This window comes from Lethenteron reissneri, chromosome 24 (genome assembly GCF_015708825.2).
Source record: "Lethenteron reissneri isolate LAM-NWPU_2019-01 chromosome 24, ASM1570882v1, whole genome shotgun sequence".
Taxonomy (NCBI): Eukaryota; Metazoa; Chordata; class Hyperoartia; order Petromyzontiformes; family Petromyzontidae; genus Lethenteron; species Lethenteron reissneri.
The window spans coordinates 4,635,415-4,659,614 of record NC_083802.1 but is presented as its reverse complement, the minus strand read 5'-3'; the positions used below and the strand labels follow the sequence as shown (position 1 = coordinate 4,659,614).

General features: G+C 43.3%; 1 protein-coding gene across 3 annotated transcripts in view; it reads left to right on the top strand.

The window, feature by feature from the left end:
• Positions 1-4,335: 4,335 nt before the first annotated feature.
• LOC133346447 (atrial natriuretic peptide receptor 1-like) overlaps positions 4,336-24,200 on the top strand; it is a 96,514-nt gene continuing 76,649 nt past the window's right edge. For all 3 annotated transcript variants that reach the window (XM_061558020.1, XM_061558019.1, XM_061558018.1), the window contains exon 1: positions 4,336-5,514. In XM_061558020.1, the coding sequence (XP_061414004.1) occupies positions 4,794-5,514 (721 nt within the window). In that variant the 5' untranslated portion in view covers positions 4,336-4,793. The remainder of the gene's footprint in view (positions 5,515-24,200) is intronic.

Here is a 24,200-nt window from a genome sequence, read left to right as displayed (position 1 = left end):
AGCAATTGCCCAGGGTGAATACCAGACGAGATTGGATCGCATGTGGTTGTGGTCCAATACCCGAATGTGGGGAGAATGCCAGACGCAACCGCATGCATGGAGCGATCACAAAAGGCAAATGGATTGAGAAATGTCTTCACACCACATTCAACAGGCAGTCATAGTCTCCTCAATGTGATGCATCATACACACACACACTATACAACATTTTAGGAGGCCATGGCATACATACTTTCACTTACGTACTGTACCTCCACAATGATAATAGTAATAATACATTATGTAGTTCGAAGGCATATTGTCATATATGAAAATAGTAATATTCTTGGTTCTTTCGGTAAAGTCACGTAGAAGGGAAATTTTCTTGCTGTGGATTTCACACCTGATGATGATTGCTTGTGTTGCAGTTCCCTTCTACGTGACTTTACCGAAAGAACAAAGAATATGAATCCCTGCAGTCACGAAAGCTTTAAATGAAAATAGTAATTTCAATCTTTTTCTAAATATTATTTAAATAATTTGGTCAATTCCTCCCACCGTGTCGGTCATGTTTTTTTACCATACTTTACCACCCTGGCCAATGCGGGCTGGTGAAGCAGGTGGTATAGAATGTGTTCAGATATTACTCACCACTGATGATAGTCGTGGCCAGGAATCGAACGCCGGTGGGTGGACTTGTAGCGCAGTGCGCGACCCACTGGACCATCGCTTTCCTTATATAGGATAATCCCTTTGTCATTCCACTGCTGGATAAAGAGCTCCCCACGCCCTGTCAGTCAAAGGGATTGATTGACCATACTTGACTACGCTGGCACTTGTGTGTTCGTGAAAGGGGGGGGCCACGGTCAAGAATCTAACTCAGGTGGTCAGTTTCAGAGCGTATTGCTCTCATTCACTGCACGATCTCTCAAACTGTGAACTGGTTTCGACCGTCTGGGTCTCATCAGAATTACCATTTCATTGCCCAAGAGTGCGTGGTGCATTTTATGAGAGTATGCGTTGTGTATATGTTCATTGATATATTGTGTTTTCACACATGTAATGTACTGTATAGTGTATATGTACCGACCAGACGGTACATGCTATGGGTTGTTCAATACGGTATACAAGCTCTCAGTTGTAAGCTCGTGTGTTAAACTCTGTTGCAGAGTAAACACCACCCACCACCCACGCCATCAAGACTGCCACTCTACGCCCGACCTTATGGAAGAGGTACGTAGATGACACTTTTGTCATCTGGCCACATGGCCGGCCTGCTCTAGACCAATTTCTCGACCACATCAATTCCATACACCCAGCCATCAGATTCACCATGGAAGTCGAAAAAGATGGCAAGCTACCCTTTTTGGATGTCCTAATTAAAAGGAGACCTGATGGTTCAATGAGCCACTCTGTCTACAGGAAAGCCACCCATACGGATGCTTACCTAAAACCGGATTCCCACCACCATCCATCCCAGAAGAATTCCCTCATCAAGACTCTATACCATAGAGCCCAATGCATTTCCGACCAGGAACACATTGGCAGTGAGCTCAAACACGTACGCCAAGCTCTTAAGGCTAATGGTTACTCCGACTACACAATCCGCAAGGCCATCACTCCAACCATCAAGAATGATCCTGTTGAGGAGCCTTTCAAGACCATCACCTTACCCTACATTGCTGGGGTCACAAAAAAGATCTCCAAAATCCTGATTAAACACAAGATCCAGGTCCGATTCAACACAGTACATAAAAACCGTGATCTGGTCCCGTCTGTAAAAGATGTGGTTCCAGACATACAGTACCCTGGCGTCTACAAACTAAGTTGCCTCTGTGGTAGCAGTTACATTGGAGAAACCAAACGACATGTCTCGGACCGCATCCGTGAACATAAGGCAGACCTGAAACACGGTAGGACAAACACCTCAGCCGTGGCAGATCACTGTTACAATTCAGTGGGCTCACATGACATTGACTTCTCCAAGACAGAGGTTCTCTGCAAGCCATCTGGCTATCATGAGAGATTCGTTCATGAGGCGATCCACATATACAAACACAGAGACAATTTCAACCGAGAAGATGGATTCTGGCTTAGCAATCATTGGAAGGACGTAATAAACCATTTCGGATCTTAACTGATTGTGTTCACGTTTACGGTGACTTTCAGACCGCGTTCCACTCACTGGCATGGTGCAGTGTGCAGAGTAATGTATGGTGTCGTAATTGTATAGTAAATATATAGCAGTGTAATACACATTAGGGTGGGTAGAATAATACATAGTGTTATATTAAATGGATAAGGCAGCAACTGCAATAGCAGCAGCAACTACAGCAGCAGCAGCAACTGCAGCAGCAGCAGCAACAGCAGCAGCAGCAACTGCAGCAGCAGCAGAAACTGCAGCAGCAGCAGAAACTGCAGCAGCAGCAACTGCAGCAGCAGCAGCAACTGCAGCTCCCTTTGATGCTGTTAATCCTGCATAATGCACATGCATATGCAGTACTAATCACATTCCTGCACTTCCCATAAATATGCTAAATTCCTCTTGATATGCAAATTCCTTTGTCAATGCGCCCAGCTTATATATATGCTCCAAGCTCGTGTGCTGTTTAATTCAGACTCTGTCGCCTCGACGGACTTGGTTTTCACCTGAGGACGGCTGCTTGCGTTGTGGCCGAAACGTCGTGAGAATAATTTTATTATGTTTTATTTTTATTATTTTTATTATTTTATTACTTCCCTTCTACGTGACTTTACCGAAAGAACCAAGAAGACCACCCACATATCAGAGTTCAATCTGCAGTTAGTGAAATGAGTACCAGCTTGTGCAGAACACCACTTGGCGAGTCAAGGGGCCTCCATAAATGACGTCACGCACCTGGGGGGGGGGGGGGGTCAGACATTTGTGACGATGTGTGACGAGGGGGGGGGGGGGTTGAGAAATGTGCCGTCACATCAAAATGCGCAACTTTAAATAAATATAGACAACACGTTCTACTTAATTAAATATACTTTGTAATAAATATTTTCTCCTACAACATCAGAGTGCAGCGCCACGTGTAATATGCACTACAATAGTTTAAAGCGAATTGAAGCATGTGTTTTTTTTTGGGGGGGGGGGGCAGAGCTTTGTGACGTCATATTTGAGGGGGGGGGGGTCTGACTTTTTGTGACGCCGTGTGACGAAGGGGGGGGGGGTCAAAAATCGTCCAAAATCGCGTGACGTCATTTATGGACGGCCCATAAGAGACGGTTATCCGATTGAGAAAACCTCACACCTCTGGCTCAATAGTAGAATGAGCACAATCCAAGGTTGTAAAGAACACATGTATAGCCATGCTGATCGGCGTACGTACACCCCAGAAAGTGAAATGTGATGCAAAGGACATAGATTGAACGTACAATAGTATCTGTATGCATTGCAGATATAGTATGGGGAACATGTCGGGAGGCTGAGATAAGGACAACGCATATGTTGACACAAATCTAAAATGTTACATTTCATTGCGTACATTTAATTATCTCTGCAATGTGTTTCAAATGATGGCGCCCTTCGAAAACAATTGCAATTGGCCGCGTGGAGAGAGATCAGCGTGTGTTTTATGAAATCCGGTCACGAATGTATTTTCGTCGTCGTCGTCGTTTTCATACATCGTATAACTTTTCCATTTTTTTTGTGTGATTTGAGAATGATGCAGAGCCTTCCACGCTTCATTAAACACGTTCTCGAGCGCAACGCGTGCGTTGCGTTAGCAATGTTCTATACGTATGGGTAATGTCTTTCCGCAGTTTGGCGCCCGCAAAGATGTCTCGGCTCATCGCAGCCAGAAGTCCCAATTAGCTTCCAAGAGCGTTCGGCGGAAGAGACACACACACATACAGACTGCGTGTTACAAAATCGTGCTACGTGACTGCTGATTTTTTCCCCCACAATATACAACATCGTCGCATCAGACCCACCTTACCCGTGGCACGTGCACGCAACACGCGCAACGATGCGCGCACGCGCACGTATCGGTATGGTGGATGTCGGGATTATTTATTTCATTTGTTCACCAATTTGCACCGTGCCCATCACAACAGCGCAGCAGCGTTTTGCGCTTTCTTTAGCGAGGCGACGTGAACCGCCGACTCCAACGGTGGAGCTCGAAGCGCTGCGAGACCGGAGACGAAAGGCGGGGGAGGTGGTAGTCCGGGCCAGCCACCGCACCCCGCAGACCGCCACTGTTTACCTATTTCGGCTCGGCGGGACGCACTGAATGCAAATGCGTCCGGGGGGGGGGGGGGGGTGGAGGAAAGGTTGGGAGGGGGGGAGGAAGCTGAGCCGCTGCTTGCTTGGAGAGGGACGGACGTGGGGGCGGGAGCTGCAGGCCACGCGTGGCTGCTCTCAGAACGTGCGCAAAAGAGCGCATCTGATTAAGTGCGAGCCCCATTGCAGGGGCACTGAAGGCTGACCTGGAGGGTATATTTTAAACAGTCTTGCGTGTCGATAAATACCCCCCCCCCCCACACTCCTTGCCCGCCCGCAATCTGGGTCCCCCCCCCCACCAGCACCACCACCTCCTCCCCCTCTTTCAGCCTCATCCCTAAATCCCGCACCCATCGGCGCGGTCGGGTGGTGGTTGCCGGGAGCTTCCTTTGAACGAACGGCGCGCGCTGCGCCCTGCAGCCGATAGCGACTGACAGACGACTTCTGCCCAGCGCACACACACACACACACAGAGCAAGAGAGGAGCGACATCCCACGGTGCGCCGCGTTATCGAGGGGAAGACGTTCTCCACCCCAGACGTTGGGTGGTGGTGGTGGTGGTGCCATGGCCCCTCTCCGCGCGCCGTGTCTCATCCTCCTGCTGCTCGCCGGCGGCGTCGGCTCCGCGAGGCAGCTCGATACGCAGCAGCCCGTCAACGTCACCCTGGCCGTGCTGCTGCCGCTCAACAACACCCGCTACGCGTGGGCCTGGCGACGGGTGGGACCCGCAATCCAGCTCGCCATCGAGCGGGTCAACGGCGCTGCCGAGGCGTTCACGCCCGCGTTGCGTCTGCGTCCCGTGTACGGCAACAGCGAAGACGCGCACGGCCAATGCTCCGAGTCGGCCGCGCCGCTCGCCGCCGTCGACCTCAAGTTGGAGCACAACCCCGCGGTGTTCCTGGGGCCCGGCTGCGTCTACCCGGCGGCTCCCGTGGCGCGGTTCACGACGCACTGGAAGGTGCCCTTGCTGACCGCCGGGGCCACGGCGTCGGGGTTCGACACCAAGGAAGGGGGAGCGTACGCGCTGGTGACCCGCGCGGGGCCGTCGCACGGCAAACTCGGCGGCTACGTGCGCCGATTGCACGCGCACTTCAATTGGACGCGGAGGGCAATGCTGCTGTTCAACGACGAGAAGACGGATGACCGGCCCTGCTTCTTCGCCACCGAGGGCATCTACCAGGAGCTCACCAAGTTGGAGAACATCACCGTCGAGCACTTTCCCTTCAAGGAGAGCGAGGGCGTGGACCGCCACAAGATCCTCCAGGAGGTCAAGAAGAAGGGCCGCAGTAAGAGTGATTTCTTTCTGTGATTGGCAGGGTCACATGTTACGTTGTTTAATACTCGTAATCGTAAGTGTCAGACCCCCCCCCCCCCTGTCTGGCAGCTGCTGAATCAAGGCCACCCGCGTCGGTTAAGGGGGGGGGGTTGATTGACCATACTTCATTGCTGGTCAGGGCGGGTTTGTGAAGGTTTAGAAAACACTCGCCACTGATGTTGGCCTTGACCCGCAATTGAACTCAGGTCACCGCTCCTTAGACGATTTATAATATCCAGGTTCCTTAAGAATAAAAAACCCTCAACACAACACATGGAGAAGGGCGATTGCCTGAAATGTCGCCGATTTAGTTTTTTTTTAAATATAAGGCAGTGAGTGTTGTCGACGAATGTGTTGAGTTGATTGTTAACTTTGCTTATGGACCACTGCCAATGCAGTATCACCAAATTGTTGTACACCCACATTGTATTATTCACGCATCCAACTGCACGCAACTAACAAATTGTTCATTTTGCGAATATTAAACACCATTGCCGATTCTTCAGTGCAGTGTACACCCACCCCGTGTGTCTTCGCGTGCGCATACCTACTATAATTTTTGTTAAACCGGATAACCCATAATATTGAAATTCAGTGAACCACACGTAGCCTTGTGCCACGTGTTAACAGTTGAATATTTTAGTTATGGTTATAAACAGGTAGCGATTTGGTCCTTGACATGAGCACATGGAGATTTCCTCTTTGTAATTAAGTCACGGGGATATTTAGCGTCCAATTTACATCACACAGCAGCGCACTTTTAGTGCCTGGTAATTACCCGCATCATTTACTCGCCTTTTGCGGCAGAACAGATCCTCGGCTCCGTACACAACGGCTGAATTGGCGAGCGCGTTCATCCTTTTACATTTTCACGGTGGGCCCAGTTGTTACACATGCAAAGCGCACCCTGCAAAATAGGCTAATTATCATCTTCAGCCGCATGCCACTCCAACCACTGGAAGAAGGCCTCCTCTGCCGTACGGACCATGGGGATTGTTTCACTATGGAGATTGCTTGACTATAAAGTGCTTCGCCACGCTGATCGGTGGAGGGGCAGGGGGGGGGGGGTTACAAGAACAATCCACATACGGTACCCGTTGTCACTGATGTTAGGCGTGGCCCGGTATTAAACTTAGACTCGCTGCGTTCATTGTTCATTGCGCAGTGTTGCCAACCACTGCGCCATCGTTCCTCTGTGGAATTCTGCTTTTTTACATTCCAATCCACTGCTGGATGAAGGTCGCTCCATGGCGTGATGGTGATGGGGGTTGTTGACCTTACTTCACCTCCCTGCTCACCGATTGGTGAAAGGGGTTAGGGGGGCCGCCACTTTTGTAGCCCGTGGCCGGGAATCCAACTCAGGTTTCTAGGTTCTTTAGGTGAGTGCGTAGCTATACTGCGCCCCCGTTCTCCGAACCCGATAATTCTAGTATTGTATAAAATGGCAATTATACACTGAATAACAGCATTTGTTTTCTCACTTTGTAATATATAAATGCGGAAAATTACCGTAATAGATCATTTAGCGCATAGAAATGCAAAACATGTTCTTGTAATTACGTGAGCAGGTAATCGTTGAATCATGGTGCCTCGATGCGGCTTAGCCACATGTAGCGAGAAGCTGCGAGGTGGTGGGAACGTCACGTTCACGTGAGTGACAATGCGTGGGGCAACTGCGGCCACTGGAGAACGTCGCTTATATCTTTTCGCGAGGAAGGTTGTGGCAAGAACCAAGGAATAAGTCAAACTAATAGACATCTAACTCCTGTGCTGAAGGAATGAAGAAGCTGCATTACAATGCAACATTTTCTATTTCGCTCGGCGTCCATTCACATGTAAACATAATAATACGCTCCTAATGATAATCATGCAAATGTACGGCCCTTTTTCAATCCACTGCTGGATGAAATCCTCCCCCATGCCATGTCGGTCGTGGGGATTGTTTGACCATACATCACCTATTGTGAATAGTGTGGGTTAGTAAAGGGTGCCCAGGACAGGTTCAGATTTCACTTGCCACTGATGTTAGTCGTCGCCAGGAATTGAACTCAAATTTCCCGTTTCAATGCGCGCACCACTGCGCCACTGGGTCTAGGAGTGCCACGATCCATTGGGGCTGAGGATTCGTCTGCACTTCTCTGCGTACGGCTCCATCCACGGGTCGTAAAGCGACTCCCCGACGGATAGCGATTATAACAGACGAAGCGCGCTCACTAACATCGTGCAGAACGCCGAGCACTGGAACAAAGTTGAATACAGCGAATTAGTTGCTTAACATGCGCACGGGCACGTTGTTGAAATAGACCATGTTTTTTTTCAGAAATTGGTTTGTGTTGTAATTACTAAAATAAATCATCCAATCACGTATTTATTTATCTTGCATACGTTTGACTACACACCATAGCCACAATCCTCATCACAAGGTATAGTTCCATTCTATCCACATGTCTGAAAGCATGCCTCATCTAGCTATAGGGAAATATTTATTCCGATGATCCGTGTTTATCCGTGTTTCGTACTCTCCGGAATCTGTTTGCGGATAAGTGGAGTTACTTCGCAAATAATTGAATCTGCAATGCTCGTCCCCCACATCGCCATGGACAATCAGAGATGAGTTCCTCTCTGCTGTAACTGCGCGGTTGAGCAACGATAGCTTTATAGTTCAAGCGTAGAAACATCCTCACCCCAAAACACGATTAAAAAAACATAATAGGCAGTGTACTGTCATGGCAATGAGGCAAGCATAGTACAATATAATAATTTTCATACGCAATTTCAAAACGGGCTTAATTACATTGAATATGCATGTGAACATGCATGGTTATATGTGCTGTGAACAGGGGCCATTGCTTTAAATGTCACATATTATATATTTTTGACACGTGTTGAGTTTTTTTGTGAATTTTATTGAACATTGGTGGATCGGCACCCATATTTACTATAATCAGTGGTGGGCGCACTGCTCGATTAACCCGATTCCCTGCCACGGCTAACATCCGTGGCAAATTGTATCTTTACCTGTCGTGAGTCTCCCCCTTCAACCAGCATTGTCCGGTGTGGTGAAATATGGACAAACAACTCCATATCCGACATAGCGTGGAGAGCCTTTCAGCCAGCATTGGCGATGACAGAAGCTGAAACATTCTCGTTATTGTATGAGAGCATTGACTTCATCCTAATGTTAGTCACTGTTACTGGAATGTAAATTTGGTACCGACCTGTGGGTTTGAGTATAGTGGCATGTCTTTTACAGACGTAAATTTTGCTCCTAATGATGAGTGTCGCTAGATAATCACAGTGGAATCCACGGAATAGAGCATACAGCACCTTAGTTTAGTGTCTCAGCTTGAAGACTTACGTGCATTTATTTCAAGATGATATTAAAATGGTTATTAATTTGATGTAGAAGGGCTGTACAAAGTGATGTGTTGCCATTGAAGAGGTTTATATATCATCGCAGTGAGACATTGCAATTACAATAGCAATCTATAATGTCTAGAAGTTCCATCATTGAAATCTCTGTGGTACACTTTCACCATCTCATCTAGTCATTAAATTACATTTTGTAAAATTTCAAACTCATGGATAAGGCATTTTAAAAAATACCATTGAAAATCATCATCATGCATTGTTAAGCTGGATATTTAAAGAGAACATTATTTTCTCAATATATAAACTGTAATAATGATGACCATACATTTGTCAATCGAAGGCCCCTTTGCACTTGTTGGTTATGGATGAAGGCCACTCACGCAAGCTGTTATGGGGGTTATTTGACCACTACTGGTCAGTGCGGGTTGGCGAGAACCCGGACTGGCTCATATCATTTACCAATTATGTCAGTCGAGGCCGCGACCTGAGCTCTAATCCATGTGCTAACTACTGCACTACCACACCACCCCAAAGAACAATTACTGTTACCATCAGTAACATCCCATCAAGTGGTGCAGTCAGGTGTGTGTATCCACTTTACTGTCCCCAGGAGCATGATGGGCTGATCCTGGGCAAAATTCTAACTCACGATAGCAATTCCACCAACTGTGTGTTGCATCAAATGGTGCAACTGAAAAACGCACAGGGAAAACCTTTGTGAATGATTCATAGTTAGTAGTCAATTACTAAAGTCATGCTGATTTAGACATTTCCTCTTTCTCCTTATTAACCCCCACCCTGCCCCTCCCCGTACTTTCCCAACTAGATGAATGTGATGTTTTGTGCTGGCAAGATATAAGGCTCATATTGGGAGGTTTAAACGCCTTTGCTCCTCCTATAGCCTGTAACCAAACCTAAGCATTCGATATCATTGATATCAATAAAATTAACATACAATTGGTTGTATGTTATCAGTTATATACGATTGATTTACTTAACCATCTGCTTGAAATGTGATTTGCCGGTTGTTTCGCTTGTAACTTGAGAATCACATGTGCTCGAAGGATTAGGACAAAAGACACGCAAAAAATATCCCAAAAAATACCACATTGTAAAAATACCAGTTGCTTTTTTCAAAATGGCGTGCCCTTACTTGGAGAGTGGGCAAAACACGTTTTAGAGAGACCACAAACAACTCGACGATATTCGCCTCACTGCCATCTGCGAGTCACGGGGCAATAGATACTGAGTGAATACCAGAGACTGCACAGCAGGGCGTGTTGGGACAAAGTGAAGAGAGAGAGTGGGGATTGCACTTCATGTGTCATACATCTATTGCGGTGAATGGACGGCGACTGTGGATATGGCTGTGGTCGTGGGCACTGTGCAAAAAAATCACCGCAAAATATATTTGTTCTATGTATATATATAATATCCATTTAAGTCACGTAGATATAAAAATAAAAATAAATGGAGCTGATTGGTGAAATTAGGAATAACTAAAAAACACTCATGGAAGTTTGCGCTGTTCACCTTAAGTGAAGGCGTCAGCAGCCACGATCCGTGTCCCACAAGGTCTCTGCTGATAATTTAAATGCTTAATATAAAGTAGTGGTTTGTGGTTAGAGTGCTCAACTTACAATCTAAAGTTTCCAAATTCAAATCTCGGTGGGGGTTGATAAATGAGTATCACTTTACAGGAATTGAAACGTAGTTGGCCTGTGGGTAACCTCCTGTCATAGACAGATATAATTTCTACCAGTAGCTTCAGTCTGTAATCAAGAGATGAGTTTCAGTGTGAAACAGTTTAGACATTTGATTTTTATAACATAAATATAATGTTAAACATAGTACATATCCTTTGAGTCTTTCGGTAAAGCCACGTAGACAGAAAAAATAAAATAAAAAGAAACATAGTACAGTTGTATTTTGTCTATTTGTTCCTAACATCACACATTGTATATTACAAACACGATGGAACAGAATGGAATTATTTTTCTTCTTTTAAGAACATGTTAGAGCATATTAGAAAATTTCAAGGAAAGCTCAAAGAAAGGGTGTTTCATGCAGGAGAATGTATCCTACAACTGTAAATAATGAATACATGATATACAGCGGTTTGTCAAATAACATCTGTATGACGACCATGTTTGTTCTTGGTTGTGCTTTCTTTTGGTAACCATACTTCACCATGCTTGTCAGTGTGGATAAGTGAAGAAGAGTTGCCCAGGACTTGTTCATATATCTCTCGCTACCGATCTTAGCCATGGCTGGCAATCAAACTCAAATCGCAGCGATACCCCCCCCCCCCATCATATAAATCGTGTCTTCTCTAGTCTAAAGGTGCTTTGATGACAGTAGGGCTAAATATATTTAAACAAATTCTGCTAAATGTTTTAGTTGCTGGAAACATGTGCTTGGAGGCAGTACCATAATTTAGAAGTGTGGGGGACAAGGAAATTACATATGAAGGGGTTCTGCATCCATGAAGGAGCTCACAGTTGTCTTCAGGAAATTAGATTTTCTAGTTCTGAAAAGAATTGCTCATGGAAGTGGCACAAATATAGTTCAGAGATAGTCCGTCAACGATGCAGGGACTATAATGAAGGAGGCACTGCCTTCTGACAAATGTCTTTTAAATGTACACTGGATCTGGTTGAGAACTCGAATGTGTTGGAGTGAAAACATTTGCATACGAAATAACGAAACGTGCCCAATAATCTGCACAGAGCAATACAAGTTATCAGTATGTACTTTGTATATACTGTAGCCCTTTATACTGGTAGGAACCTCCTGGTTACACCAGCCCACAGGGGATTATTGTGTCCGTCGTGCAGGGAGGGGCTGGGTGGGGAGGAAGGGGCTGGGTGGGGAGGGGAGGGTGGGGCTGGGTGGGGAGGGTGGGGAGGGGCTGGGTGGGAATGGTGGGGAGGGGCTGGGTGGGGAGGGTGTGGCTGGGTGGGGAGGGGCTGGTCACCCCGTGGTGCCCTTATAAAACTCAACGTTTAACCTACTTACGTCGGCTTGTGCCAGCCCTCACAGTCGGGCATATTTTGCGGAATACACCACGCCGCCGTTGACCCTGGCCATTGACTGAGCAACCCAACGTTCCTACCAGCTCCCTCCGCAGGAATGTGTTTTGTTTTCTAAATTACATTTAAAATGGTTCCACTCTCATATTTGATTTGCACTCATATGCGGGTTTACAGCTCTGGAATGTTGAAATTCCACATTCTTGAGGCACGGGAAAGTGTATCATATGACTATTAAAAATTATCTATGCCTCGAGATTCCTGGCTGGCTGCTGGCTGGGTTCCTCTCCACCCCAACGATAACTCTTGTTCGTGGCTATGGGCCGTTACCACTGAAAGCATCTGAGTAAATGGATAAAGGGGATTTTCTGTGGAACACATAAACATTGAATTGAATTTAAACGACAGAAGACATTTAGAAGACACCATAAGAAAACGAAACTGAAGAGGTGGTAGTAATGAATGCAGGAGACTGACACTGTTAATTAAAAATTCCTCCAACTTTTCAATTTCTGCTCTTATTAATTTCATTATTTTGCCACAATGTTCTGGAAATTCTGAGAGAATATGAAAAAGCTTTACAATACATATTATATTGTCATTTTATTCCGTACAAACGTGTATTATCTTGAGTGCTTTGAGTACATGATTGTGAGACTGGTATGGAAATGACAGCTGTCTCTTATTTTCCGTTGCAAGAGTAATGGGTTCTCTCCTGGTTAATATAAAAAAAAAACAACTGTCGACATCTAACAAAGCAGTATTTCATTGAAGCCTGAGGGATTCAGAACTGAGTCGACCTTTGACTTGAACTCGAGAACCTTCCGATTACAATCCCCACGCTCTGGCCACTGTGATATTCGGTGGGATCGTATTAGTATACTGACACGATATGACACTAAGACATATTCTTTCACGTAGACATCTCTAGTCTTGGTAGGAGAGGTTTTAAGAAATTCACAAACGGCAATTCTGAAAGGAAGGCGATAGCAATAATCAACTGACATTTTTCCACGATACGTTTGTATATAAGAAAAACACATACACAGTTTAAAATAGAAAATGCCTGAAAATATACATACCATCATATAAACCACATATTTTAAAATTAATTTTTTTCAAATGCAAAGACTACTGACTGCGCACGCATTCCTGGGACATTGTCCCTGTAACCGCATAGTGTACTTACGCAAAAAGCATGAACACAATGCCCGCAAAGTACTCTTCCTATCAATAACGACAGTGTTCTTGTCACATTTTAGCTCTCAATATAATCACAGTGTTTTAGGGTTTTAATTGGCTTCAGAGGCATCCTGTCAGAAGGTGGGAGCTGCATGGAAGGCAATTACGGCTGAGCAGCACAGATGGTCGCCCGGAGAGCAAAGGGCAGATGGGATGTGTTGAAGCGCTCAGGCAAATAGCATAGAATTTATTTGTTTTCCACATTCATGAATAACCTGGTTTCATGCTCTACAGGAATGCAAAGAAAAAAAATCACGTTTCAGGTGCGATTCGAGCAGTGGTCCATTAATCGGCAAAAAAGCATCGGCATGTGCTGCTTACCGACATTTTCAGGCTAACGCCGTCTTCGACAGGTTTGTAGTTAGGCATGCTTGCAGTTGCTATGCTCACCGATTGAGGAGTGCTCATCAGTAATAATATTATCGTTGTTATATATAAAGGCGATGGTCACTCATTGGAACATAGCTGGTGAAAAGCAAATTTGAATTGGACGCAGCTGTCAGGAAGCCTAGCAATGTGTGTTTGCCCTACCAGCCGGAATAGCTTTCCCTGAATGCCTTCAGCTCTGATGATTTGAGTAACGCAACCTGCACACGTACCTCACTCACAAACTTCACCTCACATGCCATGCAAACTCACTCAAAGTTCCAATATACACCTGAATTGATTTACCGTATTCGCTACATAGTGTGTAGGTGATCATAAATTCAGTGGCCTGATAGAAATAGCGGTGCAACGATGGAGATTTAATGTTTAATAAAAAATGTGTACGATTTATTAGAACATTTGCCCAATTTCAAATCAGTATGTATGTTGAACTTCTTTCGCACGTACGCAGACAACCATGCGAAGGAAGTTTAAAACATTGTAAGTACGTAAACTTGGAAATCTGAGATGGGAAAAGTAAAACAAGATTTTTTTTAAAGAACATAATCCAGCAACAAACACTTTCTTATGTTAGAAACGCATTAGAAATATATGCTCCATTGTATTCCATGCTTATGAAGTGGTAAAAAGAGTATAAATATTGAAGATTGTGCATGCTTCGGATAGCTTCCAATTTCCACAACACAGGGAAATGTACATGCAGTTTATAATCTCATCATCGAAATATTTTATGAGAGTGGTTGCTCTTCATAGGGTATTATAAATATGAATAATTGAACGATTATAATCGTTTACAGCCGTCTATTAATCCACTGCTGAATGAAGGCCTCCACCACACTATGTTGATTATCACAGTTGTTTGATATTGCTTCACCATGCTGGTCAGAGCTTGTTGGTAAAGAGGCTGCCCAGGGCCATTCTGATATCAGTCCACACTCACGTTAGATGTGGCCATTGCTCCATCACTCCCAACCGCCATTTCCCCCAAATAGTGTCTCAGAATATTGACCGTCAACCGGAAGTGAACCAGAGTAAGATATAGGAATGCATTCCACGACCATTATCATTGAAATCCAGAAACAGCTTCACCAGATTTATGGGAATAAATGAAACAGAGTAATCTATAAACAAAGCATCTCTGTCGCCCAGATAATATTGAGTTCAACTCTTTTCTGGCTCAATTTTCTGCATTGGAGATGGAATCACAGCAGTTTAGTATTTGTAACATGGAGGCACCATCACAGGAGAGCATTATGTCGACCTAATTGTAAACTTGCGCAATTGCAATGAAAATGGTTGAGCAGAGTTGAGACATGGCATGCTGTTTCACCGGGTCAGCGCGTTAAATCTTAATGTACCATGGTTGCCCTTTATGATGTGTGATTTGAATTGGATGATCCACCATAACCCACCAGGCCTGACGCTGGAGTGACCTATATATGCTTCTACAAATAACGAATCACTTGAGGGGAAACCAATTTTCTAATGACAATGCAATGATTCGTCTTGGAATGAGTGGTTTGGAATGAGAGGATCATGACAATCAGTTTATTTTTTCTGAGGAGAGGCTAACGCATTGGAAAATTGACGGATCAAGCGCATTGCAATTCAAGGAGGCTATGGAGAAAAGAAAAAAATCTCTCACTGAGATCAGCTAATGCTTTATATGTCAGGCAATAATCTTTTTTAATTACCACTCGCATTTTCTGTACAGTCAACAACTCGCCATCCACACCTCACAAAGCAAGCCTTGTGTACTCCACACCCAGCACATACACCCGTAACGCCACACATGCCACATACGCCACACACTTGGCACACACACTGGCCATGCTGTACGCACTCCACACAACACACTAAAACGAAAACATCGTACATGTACATCACACCCCAACGCATGTCTACTCACCAGCACTAAACCTCGTGTCCTGTCGGGCACATCTCCACACCGTTGATTATCGGCGTCTCTTAGAGTGCGGCAGGGGTCACAGAACAGGGTCTGCAGTGTAAATCTGACGATTAATATTTCACAAGAAGCATCCATCATACGAGTCATATTTCAAACACAGACCGTGGAGTGAAAGATCAGTGCACTGCTCATCGGTGTTTGGGCATCACTGCGACACCTGTTCCTTAAGGTCTGTTTGTCACGTCTTATTAAAGATGATATCACCGATGGTTTAATTCATTGCTCCTTGTGTATACTCATATTTTCCATTTCACACGCGTTTAAGTCAATCGCTGTACAGGTTATTTTCCATAATTCTATTATTCATCATGATAAAACAATACCACAGATGCGCATGCCCTGCGTCGCGTGGGGGATCGTGTTTTCTCTCGTGTTCGATCATCGTCCTTTCCATTTAGAAGAGACAGGGCCTCTGCTGTCCACCCTTGAGGAGCTTCCCCTGAACTGGGGTGCACTTGGAGGGGCGATGGTGTTCACTAGGAGGGTTAAGACCTCTCTGCCCCCCATCACGGAATATGTTGGTTGTCAGACAAGGCTACACAATTCAAACTAGACACCTGGGACTAGAGGATATGCATTTCCAATCGGTGTAATTGTACCGTCCCCGCTGCATTCTCTGAAGCTTCCAGTCAAATGAAAATATGGATATGTATAGATATTTGGGAGTGGATTAAATACATGCTGTCAGTAGTGCACATTATGATTGGATGACTGCCCTTGGGGCAGTAATTATATTTTAATTTACAATGTTAACACTGTATATGTCACACATGCAGGCTCTTGGTTCTTAGCATTTATTGCTTCTTCAGCTTTATAAAAGCAATCATATTTTATTTATGATACTGCCTTGAAAGCTAATATATTGTTACTTTAATCTTACACTCGCCTCTAATGCGGCAGTGTTTTCATTTGGTACATTTTATTTACATGCTGATACCTGGTAACTAACCTTCTCGTACTCATAAAAAAGAGATGTTTTCACAGTTTCATAAAGTGGGCAACTTAGTAAATCTAGCAATGCCCTATAAATCAGATGTGCAGATTATCATTAAAACAATAAATAACCCAATGCGTCATAATATTCATGTCTAAAATAATAAGAAGCAGATATTGTGCTTTAACTGGAGTAGAATGAAACCTTGTTTTCTTCATCCTGTCTGTTAAAACTTTCAACTATTAATTCTACTTCGACTATTGTATATATAATCGTTGCATCACCATGCTTTTATGTATGCAATATAAATACGAATTATATCCTGTAGTCATGAAAGACATTGTACAAAGTGGATGACAATATACAACTGTACCTGTCGTCCTAAACCACTTTTGATGTATCTCCTAACTTCCCATGCTTTTCCTAGATCTTCTTCTCGTAAAGCGAAGCTAATTGCCCTTTCCAGTCCTGTGGCAAAAGGTATTTTCTCCAAACAAATTTTATTATCTCATTCAATGCCTCCAACATCTGTTGGCTGCTTTCTTTCAACGTCTCATCATCAGGAGTCCAGTCTGTTCTCCTATAACGCTTGTTTTCATAACGCGAATCGGATATAACGCAATTCATGTCTTAGGGAACACATTTTATAACGCGGATGCGAATTGGATATAACACGACTGAGTGAACATAACCACGTCGCGCGAGTCGGAACAAGCGGTTGTGCGGCTGCCTCAGCGTAGCATCACACAAGGCGGGATGCTGCTGGATGCTTCTCGATGCTACCCACGCGCCTCAGTCTTTGTTCAGCCTGCATACGCATCTCACGTGCTATCGTGAATTGTCCTTTACCCTATATCTTATATTATTCATGATAACACGATTTTTCCATAATGCAGGATTCTTCAGACTGTATCATATATTCCTACTAATCAGCATTAAGCTGTTATTCTGCTGTTTCAACTTTACACTCGACCCTCGATCATCTCCGTGTCTTTCCTTCACCCTGTTCAGCGCTCTATCCCCCTAGTGGCTGATATACCGTCAATACACATTAACATGCTAATCTCTCACAATACAATGGCCACCTCCACACCACAGGCTCCAGCCCCCCTCCCTCCCGGCTCTATATATAAGGACTTGTTTCAGCAGCCTGTTTCTCACTCCCACCTGAAGACGGTTGCTTGTGTGGCGATCGAAACGTCGTGATCTATTATTATTTTTCTACCTACGTGACTTTTCCAAAAGAACCAAAGAGTATGGATTCCTGCAGTCACGAAAGCTTCAAATTAAGATTGTTTCAACTTCCTTTATGATTATATCTGTTTTCACCAGCTGACTGATGTTTCTCAATAATTTGGCTGAATCTTGTGGCTTCTTGTTCTATTGCTACCCATTTCTTGCATACATTCCGGGTTTCTTCCTATGGCTTATTATTTTGTGTGGCTGCTATACATGAATGCATTTTTAAATCTATATTCTTAGAACTACAACAAGTTTCTTACATTAATACTCATTTCTCTTTTTAGTTGGCACATTGAACAAAGTGGGTGACAATGATTTGAACCTGATGTTTGTCAACATTATAGCTTGCTGATATGTACTGTATTTGGCACTGACACATTACCCAAGGTCACCCTACCCTTCTGTGTGTGCCATTGGCCGACTTCAGGCTCAACTCTTTTTCCCAATGCTATGATTATCGAGGTCTGTTGGGAATGTCATTGGCTCATAGCTAAATTCAGGGTCATACATTTATAGATATAGCACTACAACAATTAGGTTACAGTATAAAATGAAAGTGTGATTCAGGGCTGTTAAGCATGGAATCATGTACACATTTTTCCTCAGTTCGGCCAGTTTTTAAATCCTTTATATTAAGTTCACTTGCGTGCTTGCTTGCTTGCTTAGGACCGTGCAAATCTTTCGGTCGTTTTTTAACCCACTTCCCATGATCCAATTGAGCTGACATTTTCCACACAGACTCGTTGTGCATGACAATTAATGTTCGTGAAAATGTTTTCACAAATTTTACACTTTTTAGGACAAAAATATTATATTTGATTACCAATTGCTTAATGCTGCCATTAAATCATCTGACCCATAGGTGGCAGCCATCTCAAGCCAGAGGACGAGAGGACTCTAGCCGCCACGCATATAAAGGATTTATAGTGAAAAATTTTGTTTTTACGGGTTATACTTATTACTGTTTTCTTTACATTATTTTATTGAACCTACGTCACAGAATATGCAATGAAAATGTGAATAATTTTCCTTTCTGGTGGTGCATGCCCACATTTCCCCTGGAATATATGTTGTGTGTGTGCCACAGATCTGAGAACTTCAAACCATGCTACCACTTTCCTTCTCTGTTTCTCTGTTGAGAAAATAGCAAGAGGGTCATTCGAAAGCAGTGGGGTACCTATAGATAGATTTCATTCATCATAGTTGGTATACATTAGAGGTATGTATCCCTATATTTGTCCACATTGGCCCTCATCACTTCCAGATTACTTCTTATGATGACAAGGAGGAAGGGGGGGGGGGGGTCTGTGCAAATGGCTGTAAAATAACGGTTCAAATCATAACTTAGTTGGTGCACAAGTCAGAGTAAATCTGGGATAAAAACGAGGAAGATGTATAGAGGCAGGTTTGAAATTCTAATGGATGCCATAGAAAAGTAGGTGGATTATAACCAGCAAATACTTGGGGGGGCAGGTGGCATTTTTAAACAGCAGCTACGTTGAAGGAACTTCCAATTCGGGATGGCTCCTGAGGAAGAGCAGGATGGGTAACAGAGGTAGATTGGCTCATGATAGTACTGATTGACAGAAGTAGGCAGATGAAATATGATTCTCTAAGAGAGGGGGGTAGATCAGGGCTGGTGGAGGAATGTTACGACTGAATTGAATAAACATGAATTTAAATCTGCAATGAACATATCTGCAAGACTTTGCATAGAAGATACACATTACATTAACGAACATTGTCAGCAACATGGCACCATGTGGTACTTGCCTGAGCCTCATTCTCTTGAGGCTTGCTTGAGCAGCTGTTATTAAATTGGACTAGAGAATGCATGGGTACAATTAACAACCCCACGCTTTACCACAACAATGAGGCATATACTGTATCACTTAATGATATATATAAATAATATTTTATAAAACAATATTAATATCAAGTTGAGTCATTTATATTGACTTTCAGGCTTGCTATTTCAGTAACATTCACAATCCCCCAGCTGACCTCTGGTGACATTATTTTATTTTTCTCAACTATCAGATTCAGACCAGTGATATAGTCACACCTGTATATAAATGATAAGCAGTGTGCTCAGTGTGCAGTTTGCCTGTCAGCATGGTCTCAGCTGATTATCAAATAGGAAAAAGATAAAAATCAAGTCTTTTCAACCTCAGTACAAGAAGAAAATATCGAAAACTTCACCAAACTGATGTGGTTGCTTTTATTATTGTTGTGGATGGACTAACAGCTCCTAAACATAGAGCCTGAGTCATGTGTAGTGTTGTGATGTAAAATGAACGTTATGCTGACGATGTAATGCTCGTGCGTTTCGCCAGCTTCGTACAGAAAATTGTGCACCTTTAGGTGAAGCGAAATGCAATGTTGGCTGATATTTTTTATTGATTGACAGATCAAAAATACATGCTTTAAAAAGGGAAGCGTCAAAAGAAAAGATCTAATTAAATGAGTCGATGAGGGCCATCACGGGACTTTCCATCTCTCTCTCCTGAAAGGCCATAAGTCAAAAATAAGACCCCCATTCCACAATGCATGCGAACCCCTCCCTGCCCTTGTTGATGACTCACTTGCGTCACCCTCCTTCATACCACCCCTCCCCCACAGCTGCCACATCCCAATTGTTATCCAACTTTGGAGCAAGCAATTCAAACGTACAAAAAATGCATTCAAATTGAATGGCCTATAATCAAAGGCTATCAATTCAACTGCTCAACTTATTTCACACCACACGGACGAAATAGGCAGAGTCGTTATTTTCCACGCAGAGTGATCTAGTCATGAGATGAAAGGATTTAGAGTTTTTTGCCAGAGCATAATGATGCCAAGCATAAATCTACGACGTTGCTGACAAATCATGTTCCGAAATGCCACACAAGCAAAGGCTTTACATATATAATGTGTTCATACGATATTTATGGTCCATCTATATATAGCTGGATGAGAACGATGGCCTTGTGATCTGTGCACTGCGCTATGAACCTGGTAACTCAATTCCTGCCCATGGATGACATCAGTGGCAAGTAGTACCTGAACCCGTGCTGAGCCTCTAGGTTGACTCAGCATTAAAAGGGTACCTGCTATGGTGTGCAAATATCAACACTGTAAAGATATAGGTGGCCAGGAATGGTGTTTAGAATACCTCCCCCACGTGCATCATACTGGCTTTTAAATATGCTAGCTAAGAGTACTTGCCTCACAAGTTTAAATGTTTGGTTTCTGCAAGTGAGCCCATAGTCAAGGAATGCATACCTGTTGCAGCCCTTCTCATGGTTTCATAAACATTCAACATGCATGGTAAATAGTCATGGCTGACATCAGTGGCGAGTGATATCTGATCTGGTCCAGGAGACCTATAAACTATTAAACTATTTGTTATTTTACCAGGTAACACCGCACTTATCTATGAAGCTCTATTTCAGAAGCGACCTTGCTACAAATGATAGCTCAATGAAGTGGCTTATCACGTGGAAATGTATAGCAACCAAATACTCTAAATGCATGCATCTAAATGTGGAGAGGAAAAATGGAGGAACCAGCGAAAAATCCATCAGCAATGCATTAGGCCTAAAACACTGCACGTTTCAATCAGGTGGGAAGACAGGATGTTATTACGTTCAAAGATTTAGCAGTATCGCATATTGAAGAGAATGCAAAGTGCTTTGTGCAGTAGGATTGCAGTAAAATCATTGACATGGCAAGATGAAGAGGGATGAGTAGCAGGATTCGTTCCAAAGACAGGAATATAATAACTGAACTGGATACTTATCTTGGAAAGTTTGAGTGCAATTGCTTATGATTGTTGATTCTACCTCATAATTAACCATAATCGAGGTTGTTTTGGGTTAGAGCGTGTAAATGTAAAGAGTAAACCCACAACACACCGGTGTGCTGTACTAGTAACAAATTGGCATGTTTTGTTTACGTGACAAACCTTACTAATTTGCTTGTCGGGTGGTGGCAGGTTTAACGACACATTTATATTGGTAAAAGAAAGTCTTTAGGAGAGTACTTACCATAGACGTGTTTAAAGAAGGGGTGAGAGAAGGTGATTGAACAAGGATGAGAGAGGAACAATAATCAGTACTTGATAATCCGCATGGTGGATGCATTATCTGTTGAGGCATTTTTGTGTTTCCTCTGATGCAATGCCTCAAGTAATGAGACGAGTAGACCCATTAGTCTATGTTTGCTGAAAATGCGTAAAAATAAAAATCCAAGCTAACAGGAGCCATTTGTTGATTTTTTTTACTGGGGACATAAATGGTGACCTATATAATACATTCCACAAATAGAATAATTTAAGTTTCATGTTGCTGGTATGTGGACCCATTAAGTTCATATTGCACACATTTTCAAATTTTAAATCATCATGGTGGTGTTTCGAGTGCTTTGTTCCATCCACTAGTCTGGTGAGGTAAATGAAAATCAAACTGGACAAGAGATCAAGAGATATATTGCAGAAATTATGACCAGAGCAGGCCTCTGCAAGTAGTTAATATCATTTATGTATGCACGAGTTTGCTACATTTTGTCAGCCACATTTTGACAAACCACGAGAACTTCCTTTAACAATGTCATCACGCCCACTTGTCATCTTTCCATCTATTCTTACACAAGTAAAACCGACGTGAAATTTTTTCCAGTACACAGAATTAGGCAGAATGACGGATGGATACAATTTTGAGTATGGCTGTTATATCCTGCTGAAGCAAAACGTTATGAATATTCAATTGAAAGGACAATTTTGTTGGCATGTCACTTACAACATTTTCCCTACTCTTACACTGCAAAGAGTGGACTCGAATACAAACCTCTATTATGTCTAAGGCAGAGGTAAAGATCAAGGTTAGGAGGTCATCAAACCAATGCTGTTGGCACAACAATAACTCATAGTCGCTTCCAGATCCTTGACCTCCAAGGGATGCTCTTTTCATATCCCACCACACAGCATTAGGTGGTCCCCATGGTATTTAGACTCAGGGTGCCCCACTATAATGCCTGTCTGAATGAAGTGCTCTCATCCATCCTGCTCATGTATCTCAACCATTGCAACCTCTTGAATGCTACCTTGGCTATATCTATTCAGAACTTATAGGTTATTTACCCTATCCTGTGTGTATTTTCTTTACCATCTGTATGTGCCTACATTCAAAGGATGAAATCTCGCTTTTCTAGTTTCTTTGTTGAAGTCCGGCCCTCTGGACTGTACAGCAATGGAGATAATATTCCTATGTCAAATGCCAATCTTTAAAAACCAATGCTGACCTCACTACTCCTAAAAATTAGATATACGGTTCCTCAAGATCTAGCCTTCTAGCACAATTATCTTAAAATACAGTAAATACAAATATAAACACATATCAAGATGCTGTACAAAGAGAGGAGATACATTTTAGATTTGAAGCTTTCGTGACTGCAAGGATTCATACTCTTTGGTTTTTTCGGTAAAGTCACGTAGGTAAGAAATAAAATAAAATAAATGAAAACAACTAAATTAAATCATGACGTTTCGGGCGCAACACATGCGTCCTACTTCAGGTGGGAACAATGTAGCGAAAGCACAACCACTTAAAAGGGTTGAAAGTCAGTTGAAAGTCAGTTTAGGGAATTGATTATTGGGAAGATGTGGACTAAATGTGACCTTCAGCTTGGAAGTGAGGGATTTGAAAATCGCAGTGGAAAGAGTTACATTAATTAAGGCAATTGGTGACAGAGGCATGGATGAGTAGTGGATGGGTCAATTAAGTGGCAGATGTGGGAGATGTTGCACAGTGGGGTGGGGGGGGGGTTATTAGGCCTCATAACTTTGAGAGAAGTGTTAACATAAAATGTTTTCAGGATCAATAAAAAACACCAAGGTTTTAAATTCAATTTGTGAGCTTGACATCTAAGTTTGGCAAAATCACAAAGGTAATTGAATCTTTAGCGATTGCTGACCTCTTACAAATAGGGGCTTCCATTGTTAGAACAAATCTAAGGCGAGACAGAATCGAGGTAAGTTGAGAAAGTGGACTGTGAGGTCAGTCATTGCATTCTGTGGACATTAACAGTTACGTATTATGAGCACAAAAATGTTCAATGTTAAATATTTGAGATTTATGTTGAAGTGAGATATCATTCATTTCACACCTCTGATTAGCATGTTTGGCTACGTACGATGCAAAAGAAGTTCAACGTACATGCAAGTGAAAGAAGACAAACTGAGAGATTGAGCATATTTAGGATCAGTTTAACACGTAGGTTTTTGGGTTTGATCGCGTAAATATATAAATGTGTCGTTAAAACCCGCCACCACCCGACACAGCCAACTAGCAAGGGTTGTCACGTAAAGAGAACGTGCCAATTCGTCACTAGTACAGCACACCGGTGTGTTGGAGAGCCAAGCCACAACATTTACAATCTGAGTACGACGTTTCGCCAGTAATTACAACTAGCTTCATCAGGAAACAGCCAGATTTGTG